We start from the raw sequence: 14,739 nt of genomic DNA, 5'->3' as shown, positions 1-14,739 counted from the left end.
TACTGACTTAACCTCATCTTTAATCTTCTCCCTCCTTATTTATTTCTTCGTTTCTTCTGTTGGTCTTTGTAGGTTTCCCAATGCTCTGGCTCCCCAATGCCCTTCACCACATGATTTGCATTCTCTTTGCTTTTATGCTGTCCCTGACTTCCCTGGTCAGCCATGGTTGCCTCATCCCCACCTAGTATACTTCTTTTTCCACAGGATGAATTTTTGCTGTGTCTCCCAAATTGCTTCCAGGAACACTTGCTATTCCAATTAGCTATTCCATGGTCTTTCCTGCTAGGTTCCTCTTCCAGTCAATTCTAGTCAGCTCCTCCCTCATGCCTCTGTAGTTACCTTTATTCAACAGTAATACTGTTACATCTGATTCCACCTTCTCCCTCTCAAATTGCAGAGTAAATTTTATCATATTATTGTCACTGCCTACTAAGGGTTCCTTCACCTTAAGTTCCCTTATCAAGTCTGCCTCATTGCACAACACTAAATCCAGAATTCCCTCTTCCTAGTGGGCTCCACCACAAGCTGCTCCAAAAAGCCATTTCGCAGACATTCCAGAAATTCCTTTCCTTGCAATTCACTACCAACCTGATTTTCCCAGTCCACCTGTATATTGAAATCCCCCATGATGACTGCAACCTTGTCATTCTTACAAGCCTTTTCTATCTCTTGGTATAGCTTATGCCCCAAATTCTAACGGTTGTTTGGAGGCCCGTACATAACTCCCATTATGATTTTTTCACCTTTGAGGTTCCTCAATTTTACCCACGCAGATTCTACATCATCTGACAGTATTTAGTTTATTGCTATTAACTTAATTTCATTTCTTATTAACAATGTAACCCCAATCCCTCTACTCACCTGCTTGTCTTTTTGGCAGAATGTACATCCTTGGATATTTAGCTCCCAGTCCTGATTCCCTTGAAGCCACATCTCTGTGATGCCCGCAACATCATACCTACTCATTTCAATCTGCACCATAAGCTCATTTGCCTTATTTTGTATACTGTGTGTATTCAGATACACCTTCAGTCCTGTATTGACCATTCCTCTTCTCATTGTTATTCATTTATCCAGTGTGTTTGAAGTTTGACTCCTAACCCTTTCTAAACATTGTGTCCTATTTTGTGTGCAGGAGACTTTAATAGCCTAGCCTGAGTTCTGCTTGCTTTTCATTTTTTTTCATTCTTTTCCCATGCAGTTGAATCCACCCCACATATTTTAACTTGCAGCTTTGCTTCACATTGGCAATTATACTCGTTGGAGCTTTACTCGCCCTTTCCTCCCCACTTCCTAGTTTAAAGTCCAATTGATGACCCTATGTACTCTTTTTGTGAGAACGCTGGTCTCAACTCAGTTCAGGTGGAGACAGTCCCAACTGGACAGATCCCTCCTGTTCCAATACTGATGCCAGTACCCCATGAAAAGGAAAACATCTGTTATAGATTTCATTGCTGATCACAACATAACTATCAGCTGAACTGAATTGTTGTTGGTCTGTCATTGTGGCTTCACACCTGTATCCATCCTAAGGTAAGGCATGAATGGTATGACCATTCTTCTTGCCCTAAAAATCATTTGTAAAAGTTTTAATTAGTTTACTGGCAAAAGGAACTTAATGAATATCGCTAATACAAAAGCAAAATACCATGGATGCTGGAGATCTGAAATAAAAGCAGAAAGAGCTGTGAAACTCAGCACATCTGGCAATAACTGTGGAGATTCATCTGTGAAGCTGTACCCAATTGAGTACACAATCCATGTATATGCACACACCTGTGACACAATTAGATACATACCACACAACAGTCTTCTAGTGTGTAGATATCAGACTGTCCTCAAATGCAGTGTAATGACAGTGAGTTATGAACTCCTAATAGGACAATTATATGAAGGGGAAGAATACTGGATTCAGAGTGGGGGTATAAAGTTATTCGGGGAATTGCATCTCCTTCATGAGCTGCCAATGGACATCAAAATAAGATAGAAAATAGTAATATCCTTGCCTCCTTTTTTTCTTGCAGGGGATGTCTTCAGAATACTCTCTGCAGCAATATGGAATGCCTGTAAGTTATCCTAACCCTTAAGGCTGAGAAAATTTTCTGGTTTTGTTGAGAGACTTCTGTGATGGGGCTATGGTTTGGATGACCAAGTTGAGGAGGATGGGAAAGATTGTGAATCAGTGGAATATGGGAGTGGCAGAGGGAAGTGATGACTTCCACAGATCTGAAGAATAAATGATAGCAGTGGTTGGTGTAGTCATTGGTATTGTTTTTGGAGGACAGAACGTTACGCAGAAAGTGACCTCTTCAATTAATCGCTTAGATTTGCAATCAGCACATTTTCCCACTATATAATATTACCAGCAAATTATAGCTTGCTAGCCAAAAATCCACTTTAACATCTTTGGAGACCACTGGGGCAAGTATTCAGAACTTCTTGTCTCAACATTATGAGGTGCAGCCTGACATGTAGCATGACAACATGGCATGAAATGCAGCTGAACTTGCTCACCCTGGGGGTCAGATCCCTGGAGGGGAGTATGCTAGGCAGCAACATCTGAAACCACAGCAAGGTGCCAAAAATAGCGTGAGTGTATTTGGGGTTAGTAAACATTGGGTGATCATGGAAGGAGAGAAAAGAAACCCCAATGTGCTAGGATCACTTCTAAGGCTCATGAGAAGTAATTCTGCCTTTGTATGGCTGCTGAATATTAAGTTGTTGTCTGAATTGAGCCATCAGACCCCGAATTTAGTATTTCTGCCATGCCCTTCTCTGCCCAGGATGTGGCTCCCCTTCACTGAGCAAACCAATTCTATTGAAACAGGCTCAGGGCCAATGAAAAAATATATACAAGTAGACAATTCTTTATCCGAAATTCCAAAATCCAAAACACTCCGAAGTCAGAAGGGTTTTTTTTGTGAAGTTTATTTCTCATTAACAAGATTATTTGGCGTGCAAACAGTTAACCCAAGTTGATACCCACTTGATGCGTGTCACTCAGGTGCAACACGTGGGGACGTGGCCCAGCACCAGCAGGCCTCGATTTTCTGTCAAGTGAGTCATGCTCCTCCAGTAAGATTTTTAAAAAATTCACCATCAAACTGTCACTTATTCTGAAATTCAAAAAATTCTGAATTCTGAAAACCAGCTTGTCCCAAGCATTTCGGATAAAGGATTGAGCACCTTTACCAAAACCTGCTCACTGATGGTCATTTTAGTTTCTTCTGGATGATTCCAATCCTGACTTCATTAAAGCTTTGATTCAAACATGGACAAAAGAGCTGAACACCAGAAGTGAGGTGAGAGTAATTGCACTTGACATCAAAGCTGCATTTGATTGAGTATGATACCAAGGAGCCTGAGCAAAACTGGTGTCAATGGAGGCAGTTTGGAGTCATTGCTGTGACATAGGAAGATGGTTGGAAGATGATCATCTCATTCCCAGAACATCTCTGCAGAAATTCCCCAGGGGGAATCATTAACCATCTTCAGCTGCTTCGCCAATGACCTTCCCTCCATAAGATCAGGAGTGAGGATGTTTGCCAATGACTTCACAATGTTCAGCAATATTCACAACAAATCTGGCCCAGGCAATGACATCCATGTCCATAAGTAAATAAAACAATATGATATTTGTGTGATTAAAGTGTCCCAATGCCATCACTCTATTGTTATTATGTGTCTCTATGGTTTCCAAATAGATTTGGACCTGTTCTTAACTCTCACTATTTAGAATCCTTTAGAATGCCTTTGGTCAAATAATCATCCACTTTTTTTCTTCTCAATTGTAAGCAATTCTGTCATTCCCTAAATGACATCTACTTCTTGGAAAAGAGAAATCTTTTCTCCAATCATTAAAACCAGTGAATCGCATTCCTCTTCTTCTCTGTTTTATTCTAAAGACTAGTCCTCACCATTGTAATCCATGACTTGGCGCTAGCAGTACATCATATTCCTTGAGATTCAACAGCACTGCCATAGTGATTTCCCCCACTATCAACATCCCAACCAGACACTGAACTGGACTTGTCATATAAACATCATGGTCACAAGAACAGGTCCAAGGTTTCCTGCAGTGAGTAACTGACCTCCTGACTCCCCAAAGCCTATCTATCATCTACAAAGCACAAATCAGGAGTGTAATGGAATACTCTCCACATGCCTGGATGAGTGTAACTTCAACAACACTCAAGAAGCTTGATACCATCCGGGACAAAGCAGCTCAATTGCATCCTCAAACATTCTGTCACTCCACAACTGACACTCAGTCGCAACAGTGTATACCATCTACAAGATGCATTGTAAAAATTCACAATGTTCCTTCAAGAACTCTTTTCAAACCAGTGACTACTTCTGTCTACAAGGGCAAAGCTAGTATATACATGGGAACACCACCACTTCCAAGTAGTCCCAAGTCACTCACCATCTTGACTTAGAAATATATTGCATTGATTCAGTGTCAAAATCCTGAAAAACTCTCTTTAACAGAATTCCATATCACATAGCCAGGAAATACCCACACCAAAAATTGATTTAAGAACAATGGTTTAGCTGAACAAAGACAGAGGAGGCAAATATAGAACTACTCAGGGTCACAGCACAGAATTTTTAATTATAATCTTCATGGTAAGATGACAAATATGAGTTAATTAACTTATTATTGTCATAGCTTTAGTTTCTTCTACATCATTGCAGGACTTTGGACCAGAGGTCAGACAGTGACCTTGGAGAACTGGGGCAGTGACCTGGGGAATTCAAAAATCAAGAATTCTGTTTCTCTGATTAGCCTGTTGAAAGACTGGATTTCCTACTTGCAGTGTAGCATCTGTGAATTGTGCATGCAAAGCACTGCATTTAAATTACATTGAGAGCTCTGCCTTGCTCTGCAGTATGTTGCCTATTTGGAAAAAGTGTAAGTATATGCATATGTGCTAGGAGTTAAAATAATTTTTCTTGAAATTTTCTCAGGGGCTGCTCATTAATTTTAACAAGCGGCTTATATTATGGTTTTCAAGGGACCTTTTTCATTCTCACTAACTCCATTGCAAGATGATGCAGTCACATAGTAACATTTTCTTCTTTCTTGAGTTTACTAGTAGTTTATTTACAGAATTAGAAGGAATTATCAAAATTCTCAATTAACATCTTTCCATTGAACATAAAGTCACACCACCAAAGGAAAACATTTGTTTCCCGGAAACCACACAATTTAAATTGACACAAAACAACAGCTCCCCTTTTTAGCATAGTTAAAGCATATTTCTCCAAAACAAAGGAGACCATCATCCTGAATACCTTCTGCAGACTGGAGAGGTCACAGCTAATGCATTTCTATTGTATCTGCACAAAGCTGGATCATTTTAACCAAATAGTTACTGCGCACTTTACTGCATCTCTGATCTTAGTCCCACCTAAACAATGATTAATATGAGACTATCCATCATATGTTTCCCATATATAGCTGCTCCTAAACATATTCAGCCTCAAGCTAGAGATTCCACATTAACTTTCAATGAACTCATTATCGTTCTGATTTAAAATTTCCTCCTTTGGAATAAGCTAAGTATTTTTTTGTTGATGGTTTAAAACAGTTCCTTTTCCTTTTCAGCCTCCTTCACCCTTCTACTTTACTTTTGAAGCCTCCTCACTCTTCCATTACCCAGTACCTCTTCCCCCACCACTACCATCACTACCACCTTTTATCATCACCTTACTACAACTATGTCACTTCTTGTTGCTTTTCCAATCATAGGCTAGTTCGCTCCTGTGTTTGCTGCAAATAGGTTTGCTAGTGAGAGAGCAGGAGAGAAACAGCCTACAATTAGAGGAACAGTTTCTTACAGATCTTGTCTAATCAACCTATGGGATGACTTTTCTCATATTCGTCATCCCATGATCAAATTTTCCCAGGCATATTGATGGTTTTTAGATGGAATTTTCCACCCACCCTTTCCTTCCATTTTTTTTGCACACATATAAACAAAGAAAATACAATCAGGAGTAAGCCATTCAGCCCTGTGAGCCTGATCTTCCATTCAATATGGTCATGGCTAATCATCCAATTCTGTATCTTGTTCCTGCTTTCTCCCTATACCATCTGATCCCTTTAGTCCTAAGAACTAAAGGAATGGCACAGTGGCTAGCACTGCTACCTCATAGCACCAGGGTCCCAGGTTCAATTCCAGCCTTGGCTGACTGTCTGTGTGGAGTTTACACATTCTGGTGAATTAGCTGTGCTAAATTGTCCTGTATTAATCAGAGGAAAATGGGTCTGGGTGGGTTACTCTTCAGAGGGTCAGTGTGGACTTGTTAGGCCAAAGGGCCTGTTTCCACACTGTGGTTAACCTAATCAACTATACCTAACTCTTTCTTGAAAACATTCTATGTTTTCCCTCAACTGTATTCTGTGGCAAAGAATTCCACAGTCTCAGCATTCCCTAGGTAAAGAAATTTCTCCACATCTCAATCCTAAATGGCGAACCCTGTATCCTTTGACTGTGACCCATGGTTCTGGACTGCACAGTGATCAGGATCATTCTTTCTGTATTTACCTTATTTGGTCTTCTTAGAATTTTATAGGTTTCTGTGAAATCCTCCTTTAGTCTTCTAAATTTCAGTGTATCTCATCCTACTTGATCCAGTCTCTCTCTATACATCAGTTCTGCTATCCCAAGAATCTAACAGCCCACATCTGCAGAATTCATTGAGCACAAGATGGCACAGTGGTTAACATGGCTGCCTTAGAGCACCAGGGACCTGGGGGTTTGATTTCAGCTTTGGGCGATGTCTGTGTGGAGTTTGCAAGTTCCCCCTGTGTCTATTTGTGTTTCCTCCGGGTATTCCAATTTCCTCCCTCAAACTAACCATATGCAGGTTTTGTGGGTTGGCCATGCTAAAAGATTGCCCCCTAGTGTCCAGAGATGTACAGGTTAGGTGGGTTAACCATGGTAAAAACTCCATGCGGGTTATAGTGGTAGGGTGAGGAGTGGGGGGGTGGCGACAGTATGGATAGGATGCTCTTCAGCAGGTCAGTGACACTTGATGAGCCAAATGGGCTTTTTCTGTTCTGTAGGGATTCTATGTTTGGTAAATAAGAGTTGGTCTAAGTTAGGATAAGTGAGACAGGAATTTGGATGAACCTGCTGAAATCTACTGAAAGTTTCCTGAAAATACAAGATGGAAGGGAGGATTAGAATGTAGAGGTAACAAATTCATGAAGGTTACAGATGAGCTGAGGGAAGAATGAAGCAGAGGAGATAATTTTTCTGACCTGTGAGTAAGTATTTTTGTACTTTGATCAGCATTTGCTTGTGGAGCCACACTGTTGAACTGCCCATTGATGCTGAAATCTGACCCTTCGTGGCAATGTTATATACTCTACAGTTTGCTTCCTGCTGCTTACATTCTTTAAGAGTAACACAAGTACATGTCACCCAGGCATCATCACTTTTAAATGATTGATTCTGCCTCGTGCTTGAGCAGTTAGGAGATCCAGTGACTGCCATCAGCTAAGCTACATTTGCCAATATTCATTCTGAAATAATGAGGTGTTAAGCTGACCTTTATATGTCAACAATTAACAGCCTGGAAAATTTTTGTGGATGATGTTCCTATTTTTAAGCCCTACAATTACAGGGGCTCTTCTTTTACACTCAGTGTCAATTTACGCTGACACGATTTAAATAGCATGTTTAAGAGTAGACCTGTGATTGGAATAGGAACATTTAAAGTCAACAGATAGTAATAAAAGAGCTTTGGTTGTTGTATGATGATATTTATGTTTAACTGGTTTGTAAACAATAGGAGAACACCCCACCCCTCCAACCATAGGGTAAATTGTCCTGTGTGCCATGCCTACTGTACACATGAAATAAGTCCATTTTCATTTTTCTCTCTCAAAAGGGTAAACCTGGAGAAAAAGGAGACAAGGGAGAGCATGGAGATCCGGTACGTAGCTTATATTGATACATACCTTCTCACAGTCAATGGAAATCATGTCAATAGTCATCAAACTTTACAGCCTCTCATTGTGCCAATATCTGCCAGATCATAACAATTGGTCTCACTGCTTTGCAACTCAAGAGAAATATTTTTTATTGATGGATTAGGCATATACTGTGATCTGATTAGAGTGTCCATTTTGAATCCCTGTGGCCTGAAGGCAACCTGCAATGAATCAGTCCTCATTCCTTAAGGAGACTGGGCGATACATATTTAATTTCACATTTGGGTTCAAATAAATCCTTGCTAAAAGTCTCCTTATGCTGGTTGTGGATTCTGTGTGAAATAAATTGTGAAGCCTTTAGAACATAGAACATAGAAAGATACAGCGCAGTACAGGCCCTTCGGCCCTCGATGTTGTGCCGACCGAATCCTACCTAACCTACACTAGCCCAATAACTTCCAAATGCCTATCCAATGCCCGCTTAAATGACCATAAAGAAGGAGAGTTCACCACTGCTACTGGCAGGGCATTCCATGAACTCACAATCCGCTGTGTAAAGAATCTACCCCTAACATCTGTCCTATACCTACCACCCCTTAATTTAAAGCTGTGTCCCCTAGTAACACCCGACTCCATTAGCGGTAAAAGGTTCTCAGTGTCAACCCTATCTAAACCCCTAATCATCTTATACACCTCTATCAAATCTCCCCTAAACCTTCTCTTCTCCAATGAGAACAGCCCCAAGTGCCTCAGCCTTTCCTCATAAGATTTTCCTACCATTCCAGGCAACATCCTGGTAAACCTCCTCTGCACTCGTTCCAATGCCTCCACATCCTTCCTATAGTATGGCGACCAAAACTGCACACAATACTCCAGATGAGGCCGCACCAGAGTCTTATACAGTTGCAACATGACCTCAGGACTCCGGAACTCAATTCCTCTACCAATAAAGCCCAGTACACCATATGCCTTCCTCACAGCACTATTTACCTGGGTGGCAACTTTCAGAGATCTGTGTACATGGACACCAAGATCCCTCTGCTCATCCACACTACCAAGTAGCCTACCATTAGCCCAGTAATCCATCTTCTTGTTACTCCTACCAAAGTGAATGACTTCACACTTAGCTACATTGAATTCCATTTGCCACATTTCTGCCCAGCTCTGCAACTTATCTATATCCCGCTGTAACCTACCACTTCCTTCCTCACTATCCACAACTCCACCGACTTTTGTGTCATCCGCAAACTTGCTTACCCAGCTTTCAAGCCCTTCCTCTAGATCATTTATAAAGATAACAAAAAGCAATGGTCCCAAAACAGATTCTTGTGGTACACCGCTAGTAACTGCACTCCAAGATGAACATAGTCCATCAACTACTACCCTCTGTCTCCTTCCAGCCAGCCAATTCCTAATCCAAACCTCTAATGTATCCTCAATGCCATACCTCCGTAGTTTTAGCATTAGCCTACCATGGGGAACCTTATCGAACGCCTTACTAAAATCCATATACACAACATCTACTGCTTTACCCTCGTCCACTTCCTTAGTCACCTTCTCAAAGAACTCAATAAGGTTTGTGAGGCACGACCTGCCCTTCACAAAACCATGCTGGCTATCCTTGATCACGTTATTCCTATCCAGATGTTCATAAATCTTATCCCTTACCATTCTCTCTAAGACTTTGCCCACCACTGAAGTCAGACTCACTGGCCTATAGTTACTAGGGCTATCCCTACTCCCTTTCTTGAACAAGGGGACCACATTCGCTATCCTCCAGTCCTCTGGTACTATTCCCGTTGACAATGACGACATAAAAATCCAGGCCAATGGCTCTGCTATCTCCTCCCTAGCTTCCCATAGGATCCTAGGGTAAATGCCATCAGGCCCAGGAGACTTATCTATTTTCATCCTCTCCAATATTCCCAGAACCTCTTCCCTGCATATTTCCAGGCCATCCATTCTAATCATTTGTGACTCCATATTCACATCAGCAACAGTGTCCTGTTCCTGAGTGAATACTGATGAAAAGTATTGATTTAGTGTCTCTCCAATCTCCTCCGCCTCCACACACAACTTCCCACTACTATCCTTGACTGGACCGATACCTACCCTAGTCATCCTTTTATTCCTGACATACCTATAGTAAGCCTTTGGGTTTTCCCTAATCCTACCAGCTAAAGACTTTTCATGTCCCCTTCTCGCTTCTCTTAGCTCTCTCTTTAGATCCTTCCTGGCTACCTTACAACTCTCTATCGCCCCAACTGAACCTTCACGCCTCATCTTTACATATGCCGCCTTCTTCCCTTTCACAAGGGATTCCAATTCCTTACTAAACCACGGCTGCCTCACAAGGCCCTTTACACCATGCCTGACTGGTACATACTTATCGAGGACACGTAGTAGCTGCTCCTTGAACAATCCCCACATCTCATTAGTGTTCTTCTCTTGAAGCCTGTTTTTCCAATCCACACATCCTAAGTCATGCCTCACTGCATCATAATTTCCCTGCCCCCAGCTATAACTCTTGCCCTGCGGCGCACACTTATCCCTCTCCATCACTAAAGTAAAAGTCACCGAGTTGTGGTCACTGTCCCCGAAGTGCTCACCTACCTCCAAGTCTAACACCTGGCCTGGTTCATTACCTAGAACCAAATCCAGTATAGCCTCACCTCTTGTTGGCCTGTCTACATATTGTGTCAGGAAACCCTCCTGCACACATTGGACAAACACCGACCCATCTAATGAACTCGAGCTATAGCTCTCCCAGTTGAGCTCCTCATCCTAATTTGGTACTCAGGAAGAAAAGCCACAAGATAGCTGGTGTTCCAGTTCAAAACTATCTCTTGGAGACTGTGGAGATACTCTTCGGGAACAAAGCTGGAGGGATGAGTAGAATTATTGAAGCGTCTACATTGATTGTCAACAATTTCATCATGAGGAGAGGCCCTGAAATAGGGAGCTCTTTCTCTAAATTTATCTAGTTTTTTTTCCTGATCTGGAATGTTCTAAATAGAGACCATAGATTTTGCTAAATACATACCAGAGAAAAAGCATACTCAGTTTGGGTGGTAAAGCAGAATAATTGAGTTGGAGTGGACATTGTGCTCTCACATGGACACATTCCCATGATTTCCTGCTGAGTTGCTGATCCCAGCCACACATGAGCAGGAAGTCACAAAGGAAAGGTGACAAATTCCAGGAGAAAGGAACAAGAAGCAGCAGAAATGGCTGGTTGTAGCAAAAATGTGGGTAACCAAACTCACCTCTCTCCTGACTCAGAAAGGTGCACAGTGCAGGAAGACCTCAGGTAAAAGGACTGAAAATAAAAAGCTATCTCTTACCTTTCGTTCTAACATTATGTTGAATGCCCCTGACTGAAATGTAGCTGTGATTAGTAGGGCCACCATTGGATTTCTTCAACTGTGATAAAATCTGCAAGTGATGACATTTTGTTGTTCAAATACAGTGTTGGAAGGTACAGCAAAGCCCCACAACCTGCCCAACATGATTGTACCCCATTCTTCCTTCACCCCAACTCCATCCATGCTGCCATCCTTAACTTAATCATCCAGAAGTCTGCAGTGTCAGAGATATCAGTTTTCAGCTATTTCAGTTCACTCCATGTGATATCAAGGAATGGTTGGAAGCACTGGAAACCACAAAGGCTATGGATCCAGACAACATTCTCGCAATAGTACTGAAAATTTGTATTCTACAACCTGCCATACCTTTACTATGGAATTCCACTAGCATCTACTTGATGATATGGAAAGTTGGCCAGGTATATTCTGTACACAAAAAGCAAGATTAATCCAATCCGGTCAATTATTGCCCCATCAGTCTACTCCTGTGTCATCAATAGGGCTATCAAGCAGAGCACGTTAAGCAGTCACTAGGGAATATCTGGTAACTGTGTATCATGAATCTTGTGGATCATTTCTGCTTCTGGTTATCCTCTTTAATAAGAGGTCTTCCCATCTGGACACATTGTATAAAAATAATCTGTATTAAGAATTGTAATTAAAATAGTTGTATTGTTCTAGTTTGTGTTACATATTTCCTTCTGATTATAATGTTAAAATAATGATGTTATAAATATGATTTTTATACAGAGCATAGATAACTTGAAAAAGGGCTTTCCAAAGTTGGAATTAAGCTATTAGGACCTCAAATAGAGTCATATGCTGATGTTTTGGAGTCAGTGATGTTTGCTTCCACCTCCTTATCCCCTACTCACATCTTCTTTTATTCCCTTATCCCCCTCTCATACATCTTCTTATACTTTCTAATCCCCCACTCTTATTCCTCGTTTACCACCCCTTACCCCACTCTTTAATGTCTTCTTCCACTCCCTGAACATAACTCTTACATGTCTTCTAAAAGCCCCTTACCTTTTGTTCTTGGTAAATAGTCCCATAAGTTCAAACATTTCAAACCTGAATCCAATTACTTTGTGAATGTAATGAGGGTTTTCTCCATTATCGTTCTTTCAGGCAGTGAGTTCCAGACCCTCACTGCCCTTTGAGTCAAAACAAAATCTTTATGCTAATCGTTTTGAACAATGTCCACTGGTTATGGATCTCCATTTGCTAGGGCAATTGTTACTGTTAGAAATGAGGATTTTTTTTAAGGACCAACCGAGAAGAGCTGCAGATTCGGTTGAGAGCAAGTGATGCTCATTGTAATTTATCTTTAGGGGCTTGAGAAGACCCCCTTGCGGTGCAGTGGTAATGTCCCTACCACTGACCAGGGGTCCCAGCTTCTAAGTCCCATCTGCTCCAGAGGTATGTAATAATATATCTGAACAGATTGATTAGAAAAAGAGGGTCTTGGGGCATTTGGAGAGAGGTGGGAACAGCGGCTCTGGGCCATCCAGCATAATTCTGACTTTACCATCCTTTTTTTTTCTCCTCATTTTTCTTTGCAATTGTTGCACTTCCTGCACTTCCCCAGTGTGCAGCACTTGTTATTGTGTATAGGTTATTTAAATGATTTAGTGGTAGGTTATATCAAAAAGAACAAGAGTCTTCCAAGGTATTTATAAACAGATGGGCACCATTGAAGTTAGTTCCCTTCCTCTCTTTCTTCCCTTGAGTCATTGTTGATGTTATACAGTCCCTGGAGGCCAGTGCTTGTCACTTATTTGGTTTCAATTTTTAACTGGGTGATTTGAGATAAGTTTATAAAATAAAAGAGCTAAGATCTTCCTAGTTGGAAGGAGGGGAAATGGGGGTGACATCTGGATAAAGAAAGGTTCTAGAAAAGAAAGATGGAAACTGGTGCTTGTGCTGAACTATGGATTTACAATGAAACCTTTATAAATCTCTGGAAGTCTTTAGCTCCCTAAATGGAGACTAGTCTGGTAAACTATAAATAGGGTCGAGAGTGGGATGGTAGAAAAGCACAACAAGGTCAGGCAGCATCCAAGGAGCAGGAGAATCAATTTTTCCAACAAGAACCCTTTATCAGGAATGAGTTCATACAAGTCGTAACATGGAAGAACAATGTTCATAGTAAAGTTTATTAAAAAAAAGAAATAAAGTTGAAAGTTAACATTACAGTCCTTCCCCATATTAAATAAGGAATAAAGATAGAAGTTCAACACTCTTTCTTAAGTGCACTCTCTACAACGGTCCAAACTCCTCTGTTTTGGCCCACTCTCCAGGAACCTCGGACTTGCTGCTCTTGAGACTGCAGGTTTTAGGGGCTGACACTTCAGGCTCACTCTTACACATTGGGCTGAGACCCACAGCCATTTCCAGGCACCAGACTTCCAGCTGACACCACTCAGGATCCATAGCTGCTGCCATGCTCCATTGCTGCTGCTGCATTCTTTTTAGAACTCCAGAAGATATATTTTAAAAAAAAAGACATGAAGTTGAGAGAAGAAAACAAAAAGAATGCTGCTGGTCTGGAGCAGATGGGCCTACTGTTGCTATCTTGAATAACTAGCTCGCTATCCCCTTCATGCTGCTGGATGCCATTTTCTCCTGCTGCTGGGATCTCTCTCTCTCTCTCTCTCTCCCCTCCTGCTGCCTTAAAAAGAGAGAAAATAAAAGTAAAGAGCAAAATAGAAAAAACAAAGAAAACATACGGAAGTGGATGAGCCCCAGACTAAGAGCTCGAAAGTAATGCTGCTAGTCCACCGCCACCATCTTGTTTCTGTCTTTTGTTTCAGTTTTGAAAGGACTGGATCTTTCTGTTGTCCAAAGTCTGATATTGTCAGCTATGACTGGGAGTGTGTCCAGAAATTATTATAATAGACTTTTCCATGGAGGATACCACTGGTAGTATATCTGCTAATGGGAGGCGGCTCAATGCATCTGCACTCACTGCTCAGCCTCTCAGACAGTATTCTAATTTGTGTTTATACTCACTTAATATTACAGCCCACCTCTAAATGCGGTCCAAAGCTATGCATTGCACTGCCTTACCTCCTTTATGCAGACCAAGTAGGAGTTTGTGGTTCATGATTATCACAAATTTTTATCCTCAATGCTATTGGTGGAACTTCCTGACTCCAAATATGATGGCCAATCCTTCTTTCTTGATCTGGATGTATTAATGCTCTGTATTAGCCAAAGTCCTTAATGCAAACGCTATTGGACATTCCTCTCCATTGGGCCTCCTATGAGGTAATACCACCCCAAACCGAATGGGGAGGCTGGCATGTCAATACCAGATTTTTCTTGAGATCATCGTGTACCAGTGATAGCTGATTCTTTACTTCACTGAAAGCTCGGGCTTACCTATGCGACCATTTCCAAGATTGACCCTTTTAGTAGTTG

General features: G+C 41.3%; 1 protein-coding gene across 1 annotated transcript in view; it reads left to right on the top strand.

Moving 5' to 3' along the window:
* The window catches only part of LOC132835750 (collagen alpha-1(XIX) chain-like), a 178,982-nt gene that overhangs the window by 28,343 nt on the left and 135,900 nt on the right, over positions 1–14,739 (top strand). The window contains exons 8-9 of the mRNA XM_060854846.1: positions 2,025–2,066; positions 7,906–7,950. Of these exons, the coding sequence (XP_060710829.1) occupies positions 2,025–2,066; positions 7,906–7,950 (87 nt within the window). The remainder of the gene's footprint in view (positions 1–2,024; positions 2,067–7,905; positions 7,951–14,739) is intronic.

The sequence above is a fragment of the Hemiscyllium ocellatum genome, chromosome 3, assembly GCF_020745735.1.
Source record: "Hemiscyllium ocellatum isolate sHemOce1 chromosome 3, sHemOce1.pat.X.cur, whole genome shotgun sequence".
Lineage (NCBI taxonomy): Eukaryota > Metazoa > Chordata > Chondrichthyes > Orectolobiformes > Hemiscylliidae > Hemiscyllium > Hemiscyllium ocellatum.
Note: the sequence above shows the minus strand (reverse complement) of the source record. Positions and strands in the feature narration are given on the sequence as shown.